The 7,092-nt window shown below is 45.8% G+C and overlaps 1 protein-coding gene across 1 annotated transcript; it reads left to right on the top strand.

Annotated features, from left to right (window-relative positions):
• The first annotated feature begins 84 nt into the window (after positions 1 to 84).
• Positions 85 to 6,107, top strand: LOC135235402 (transmembrane protein 26). The gene is made up of 4 exons (XM_064300895.1): positions 85 to 1,021; positions 1,697 to 1,982; positions 3,148 to 3,292; positions 3,535 to 6,107. Exons 2-4 carry the CDS (start codon positions 1,735 to 1,737, stop codon positions 4,201 to 4,203), a joined length of 1,062 nt encoding a protein of 353 aa, XP_064156965.1. The 5' UTR covers positions 85 to 1,021; positions 1,697 to 1,734; the 3' UTR covers positions 4,204 to 6,107.
• Positions 6,108 to 7,092: the final 985 nt, after the last annotated feature.

The raw sequence follows: 7,092 nt of genomic DNA on the forward strand, positions 1-7,092 counted from the left end.
TCCTGCTCTATTTCTGTGATCTATGCACGCTTTAATTAGGCAGGAAAGAGGAAAAGGAAAAACAAAAAAAGAACTCCCAGCAACAAAATCACAATGATCAAGAATTCAGTATTTCACAACAGGTCCTTGGAGTTTTCCATTGGTTTGTATATGTTGGTACTTGTACGGGGAGGAGAAATGCCAAAATTAATTGTTTGGGGTACTATTTACTCCACGGGTCATTTTCTGTTTCAGGAACATTTGCATTCTGGACAGGACACACAACAAGACACAGGGCAGACAGCTCAATAGGCAGACAGCTCAATAAAGTTTTTGAAGTTTTTATAAGTTTCTCACCTTTAACACTTTTCCCCCGAACGGCTTCATTTAGTTTAGACACTTCCGTAATACTTTGTAAGCAGGTGTCCTCTAGTCAAGAGTTTAAAACATTACCCGTTTTGTGCTTTAAAACCTTCCCATGTTTCGATTGAGTTTGATTGAGTGGGTTGTGTGAAAGGTTGTGGCCAGAGACCCTTATCTTGGCCAGCAGCGCTGGGCTGGGGCAGCCCTGGGGCGGGTAAGGGAAGGGCCCCTGATACCCCGTGACAACGCCCCGTCGTCGGCTGGCTCCCGTGCCAGAGATTGCTTTGTTCTCAGGGGGTCGGGGAGATGACGTCGTGGTGGACGGGCGACTCGAGACGGCGGCGTGGTGGCAGGAACCCTTTATCAGCCCCCATTCGTCCTCAGTGACACAGTGAAGATCTGCAGGACCCCTGCCTCCCCCCCCTCCCCTTCACCTCTCCGGGCCTCCTCTCACCCCTGATCACATGATCGCGTGTGTCCCTCCGTCGCCTGAGGTGGGGTTGCCCTTTAAAAAGCCAGAAACCGCTTGGGTTCACGCAGACGCGTGGGGCGCGTGAGTTCGGTCAAAACCGGCCGTTTTCTACAGACTCGATGTCTACGAGTCCATTGGATAGGGAAGGAGGCGCCTTCTGCAGCTGAGAACCCCTGCGCCAGGCAAGTGGGGCACCACATCGTACCCGTAAGTTCCGACACGCTTCTGCGCATCTGTAGGAATGCAAGGCAAAGATTGTCTAGGTGTTTTCTTGGATGAACACGATCAGGATATTATTTTCTTGGAGAACATGATGAGGAAAGGAAGGACGGGCTGCTGTTGATGGAATATGACACTGTCAGCAGAGGGAAAGGTTCTATGTACTGTTAGAGAAAGGAAAATGGTGAGAGACAGATGACAGATTGGGTGATACATCGGAAGGTGAGGTCAGTGAAGAACTTTTGCCAAGCGGGTTTTGACTGTTACATGAGTTCTCACGCACAAGTTCCTTCATTTGAGGAAAAGAACTATGCTTCCAGGCTTAGTACAGAAGTAAAATTATCACGTGACAGACAAAATTACGAGAGCAATGGGATTTTCACAATTTGAACATTTCAGTCAAGAGATCACAGGGTTAAAAAAAAAAAAAATCTAACTTCACATATTAAAGTTGTACCTAGGAAATCTGTAATTTCCTGTGGGATAAATAAAGTATCTATCTACTTCACAAGTGGCTTGGAGGGGTCTGGACAGAGCCTGGCACAGTTCCTTAATAATGACAGTTATAGATACAGAACTATTTTTGAAAAAATCTCCAAAAGCCTATTAAGGGGCATTTTTCTATCTTTCAAAGACATCTGGGTTTCGGTATCTCCTCTCCAGCGTTAATAAGGATTAATCTCTCGCGTACGTCGGCGACGATGCCGCTGCCGCGCGTCCTGTGCTCCTCGACGGACGGCCGGACGTCTCCGAGGATTTGCGGGCTCCTGAACGTCCTGCTGGCGCTGCTGAGCCGCTTCCTGTTCGCCGTGCACGGCGTGGTGACGGTGTGGCGGGTGGTGGCGGTCAAGGGCGAGCCCCTGTACTGGCTGCTGCTCAGCGGCGCCGCCCTGCTGGGCGTGGAGATGGCCGTCACCCTCAAGTGCACCCGAAACGCCGAGTGGAAATGGTAACTGCCCTCTAGTGATAATGCTCTCCCACTTTGCCCCCCACCCTCTGCTTCCCTCCTCCTCTCTGGAGAAACCTTCTGATTTTTGCTCTCATATTTGCAGCTTGTTTGCTTGGGGGGTTGAAGAAATAATGTTCTTCTTTAACACTACTGCTGTGTTTTTCAGTTTTGCAATCCTCAACTTCATCTAGATTAAATCATTAAGTTCATAAGAAAGGAGGAAAGAAAAAAGTAAAATTTCATCCCATCACAAATTTGCTGTATAATGTTTTGCAGACATTATTTGGGGGAGTCATAAAGTAAACACATAAACTAAACTTTTATATAAACTGGATAACTTATTGTTTATCGCTGCACTGCATTCAAGCCATATCTAAATATAGGGGAAGATAACAAGCAATAAATAAATAAAATACTCAGAAATAGGAAACAAAATTTCTCAGAAATGTCTTTCTTGCTTTTAGTCGTGATTGCACTTTTTGGGGGGGGGGGAAATGAGTTTTATAGAAACATTTAGGAATTAGAATAAATGAGTTCAAACTTAAAAAAACTCCACTACAATACAGCAGCTCTGTATGCATCAGCTTGACAAGATAAGCTTCTTATCAGCCCCAATGATAGAGCCCTTGCAGCACACTGTCTCAGCTAAACACAAGCCTCAACCCTTCACATTCTCACAGGGTGCTTTGTATAACTTCTGTCTTTTCTGTCCCCATTTCTGATTGGTCCAACTTGGCTGTATCTGTGTTTGTATAATTGCTGAAATAACATAATTCTAGCAAAAAGAAAAAAAAAAAAAAAAAATCAAAAACAAAACAAAAAACAGCATATGGTGTCGCTACAGGTTTGAGCTTCTTACACAACAGTGAAAAATTTCCTCCCAGCAAAATTCATGACTCCTGCCTGCACCTCTTCTTTATATAAAGCAGGCGCGTGCAGAGAGCAAGTTAACTGCAAGGCCCCTTCTCTTCACTTTGAAGTTCCCTCGTACAAGAAAAGCCTTTGCGCTGTCAAGGGAGATTTGCATATTTAATCAGAATATTTAGCATCTGAAGGAGGGGTGGGGGGTGGGGATGGGAGGTGGGCGGCTGATGCTAAGACGGCGTCGAAGGCGGACAAAAAATATCCGGCCGCTAAAAGGTGTCCCCTGTCTGTCCGCGTTAAGGTTCTCCCCAATGGTTTTCCTGTACCTCAGCACGGTCGTGCCCTCCATCTGGTTCCTGGAGCTGGACCTGCTGCAGTCGAAGCTGCCGCTTAACACCTCCTTCGGGAACGACCTCCACCTCCTCTCCCACATCCCGATCGCGGCGGTAGGTACCATCGCGAGACGTCCGCGTCGGCGCCTCGAATGCGCCGTGCGAAATCGCCGTCGTTTGCCTATTTTTAACAGAGGGAGAGCGGAGAGGCACGAACCCCCTCAGGCTGTTGTTGTCTGGTTGCTGTTAGCTCTGTCTGTGGCCCTGGGCGTTAGTGGCTGCGAGGCGTACGGCTGGGTGGCGTGAGATGGAGGAGTGTTTTGTGAAAGTGCTGTCGCGTGCTGTCGATGACGCAGGGCCTGGCTCAGCTGGACCCGGAGAACTGGGCCGCGGGGCTGGAGCAGACCATGCTGATCGTGCTGGTGCTGGGGCGCTGGCTGATGCCCAAGGGGGACATGTCCCGGGGTCAGCTCTCCCAGCTGCTCATGGTCTACGTGGGCCTGGGCGCGGACATCCTGGACATCTTCGACACCTTCAAGGAGCCCGAGGTCAAGACCAACCGGACCGTCGTTATCGTGGGGCTCAGCCTGTTCACCTGGGCCCTCATGCAGTTCCCCCTGGTGCTGACCCAAACCAGCCACTCCAAAGCTCAGCGCGGGACCGACCGGTGCTCCTCCTCGGAAGCCGGAGGCCGCGGGGACGCGGACGGGCCGGCGGGCAACCGCTGGTCCTCCTGCTGCTCCAGCGAGGCCTGGAGCCTGCTGCTCACCGTCGGACTGCAGGACGGGCCCTTCCTGGTGTACCGCCTCTACCTGATGGTCCGGGAGAACGTGCTCAACCAGCTGATGATATTCTTCACCTGCAAGAACATCCTGGTGGTCCTCCTGGAGATCTACCGCATCCTGGTGGTCCAGTGCGAGCGGATGGGCCCGGAAGGATCCGGAACTGCGCGGCGTTGCCATAGCGCCGCTCGACCGCGAGACGCGGAGAGCGGGGATCGGAGCTGTCAGCCGGAGACTGGGTGAGGCGCCTTTTCGGCGTGAATCTGCCTGGCGGGGGGGGGGGGATCTCTTCCGAAGCCTGCGGGAAACGTTCAGAGAACGCAGGGCGAACGTATGAAGCCGAGTTGCTGGCACACGCCGGCGAAACATCTCGATGACGCTACGGCTAAACTGTCGTTGTTGCCGAACGACGGAGGCTCTGGTGCTTGCGAACGGGCTGGAAAGGACTACAGAGACATTATTATTCTGCACTGCACGTATTATAAATAAGCTGATTTGCAACTGCATTAAATATTTCAATATTGTCAGGTTTTGCTCACAGTGTATCAGCTAGCTTACTCAGTCCACGTCATCCATCCCTGTTCCAATTACTGCCTCTGAACTACATTTTTGTTTAAAGACATACATTATGCATTATTCAGTATTAGATATTTTATTGTCTTTTTTTACTTAGAGGTAATTTCACATTGTAAAGGAAATATCCTTTATTAACAGTGATGAGTTTTGTATTTTTAAAAAAACCTCTGTAATTTGATGTAATATATTGTGATCACTTGTATGCATATTCATAATTCAATGTCCTCCAACGGTGCATTATTTAGCAAGATATAAATGTTTTGCCATATTCTTACTCGAAAATTAATTTAAATTTAAGTAACAGATTGGTTCAACAGGCAGATTCCATTAATCACAAGATGAGACGTCTCTGAGTGTAATTTCGACCTTCCTCTCAGCTCCACGAGATGGCAGTGTTACCATGCCACCGATGCTGACATATAATAAAAAGATGAGTCAAACCACAGTTCTAACACTTGCAAGGACTTCCGAAAAATCTAAGTTACGCTCAACAACATCCAACCACAAAATTATACGTTTCCGTTTCACTTGTCCAGATAAGTGATTTGCGTGTCTGCGCGCCTTTTTTCTAATGCACTTTTCTGAGAATGAGGCTCATGCAAGATGTAAATTTAATCTAGACTACAGAGTAATTAGTTGTATAATCGAATTACTCATGTACATATAATATGCAGAGTAATGTACATTTACATAGTCATGTCTGATGCTCGGAGAAACTAACTGCAGTTCTTTGAGTAATGAAGAGCACCACCTCATCAAGTCGGTCTTTTATTTCCAGAACACAGGCAAGTTCTCAGTATCAAATGCAAGCAATATTTGCGGCGCCGGGCATGAAACGCTGCATACGGATTGTAAATAACAGACGAGTCTCCCATTTCCGTACAGCTGTTCTCAGCTGGGAGGTTTCGATTTATTCTGTCTCCTCCTGCCGGGCCACAATAATATCGGAATGTCTCAAAATGTAGGTATAGAAACCTACAACAATACCGGCACATGTATGAAAGCTATTCATGTCTCGTGTTAAATAACACAATGAAAGCAGGTGAAGGGAATCATCTTACAGTATTTTATCAGAATGCCCGTTGCCCCAGAGATCCGCGTGCACCAGTTTCCTTTTTTATTAGCCGTTCCGACTGACAAGCTCAGCCATGAATACGTAATGTCTAAATTGGTTGTGTAAGAGCTCTAATTTCCTCTGCTACACTAATGATACCTCAGTCAGATTGATTTGAATGAGAGACTGGCGAAGACTAGCAGAAAAGACTAGGCTATAGCGTTCAAAGAGAGGAATAAGTACATAGGGCCTGGAGCCAGGATTTTTAATGACCATTAAAGCATTGTAATTATTCTACCTCTTACTGCTGTAATTATTACGAGGTAGAAAAACAATGGCATCATTTAACATGCAGTGCAGGCTTTTGCTAAATGGAATGGGGCCCTTAATTTGACACTGAAGAATTGATTTATTTTAGGAAAATTGATATAGGCTATTGAAGTAAATCACTTTAGTTTAGGATGGACGCAAAATCCACCTGTATCGGCCAGATTAAAAAAAAAATTTCAACCACAGAATCTTGGGTGATTTTGTATTTTAATTATTTCGTTTTTTGGAGATTTGGGTCCGTTCAAAGTGAAATTTTCTGAAACGTGATACAGTATGTCGGTCTGCATGTGGCAGTGATTGGTTGGAGGATTAGAACTGTCGTCATGAAGGAAGCAGTGTACTGCCCGGCCTGTGCTTAAGACAAACCCCATTATAAGTAATATTGTAGGTGGTCTGCCATTTAATTGAGTTTTTCCATTAATCATGTGGAACGAATGCATGCCCTCAATTGATGGTGGTCAGGCTACAAATAATTATAGAGCAACTGTCTGGCGACGTTGGCATGCGGGATTCTTGCTTAGCAACAGAGAGATTAGTTGGAGTCCTGAGTCTGGGCTGTGTTATTATTATATGCAAATTTCCAAGAATCCACTCAGGTGTTTATTTCCTACTCTGTTCTGAGCTTTCCTGTGATATTTTTTTTCTGGTTCACAGGTGAAGGTTTGGGAAAATGGTTAGAATACAGTCTAACCATTTTCCCAAAACGTTTTCAGTTTTGGGCTTCTGTGTTCACACACAGCTATCAGTTTATACTGAAGGCCCATGTTCTTTGGCTATGACTTGCAGCAATATTTTCAGCATTAATAATAATAATAATAATAATAATAATAATAATAATAATAATAATAATTAGAAGAGTTTAAAACTTTCTAACTTATTTCAGTTTGCATGTGAGAGTATTAAATGCAAAACACCGTACAGCTGCAATCCTTTGCTTTCGCTAAACAATCCTAGGAGACTCAGTGCAGTTTGAGGTGGTTCATTATGCAGCTTTGTAGCACATGATCTCTTTGTGCTCTCTGAATCAACAGCAGGCCAAACTGTACTGGGGGTATATCTCACTTTAGCTTTTGATGTGGTCTTCAGTATTATGGACTAGTATTAGAGGGGCAATCCTAATTAGTTTTTGCCCTTAATTAACAAATATTTTATTAATGTAGATATAGCACTAC

Source organism: Anguilla rostrata, chromosome 11 (assembly GCF_018555375.3).
Source record: "Anguilla rostrata isolate EN2019 chromosome 11, ASM1855537v3, whole genome shotgun sequence".
NCBI lineage: Eukaryota > Metazoa > Chordata > Actinopteri > Anguilliformes > Anguillidae > Anguilla > Anguilla rostrata.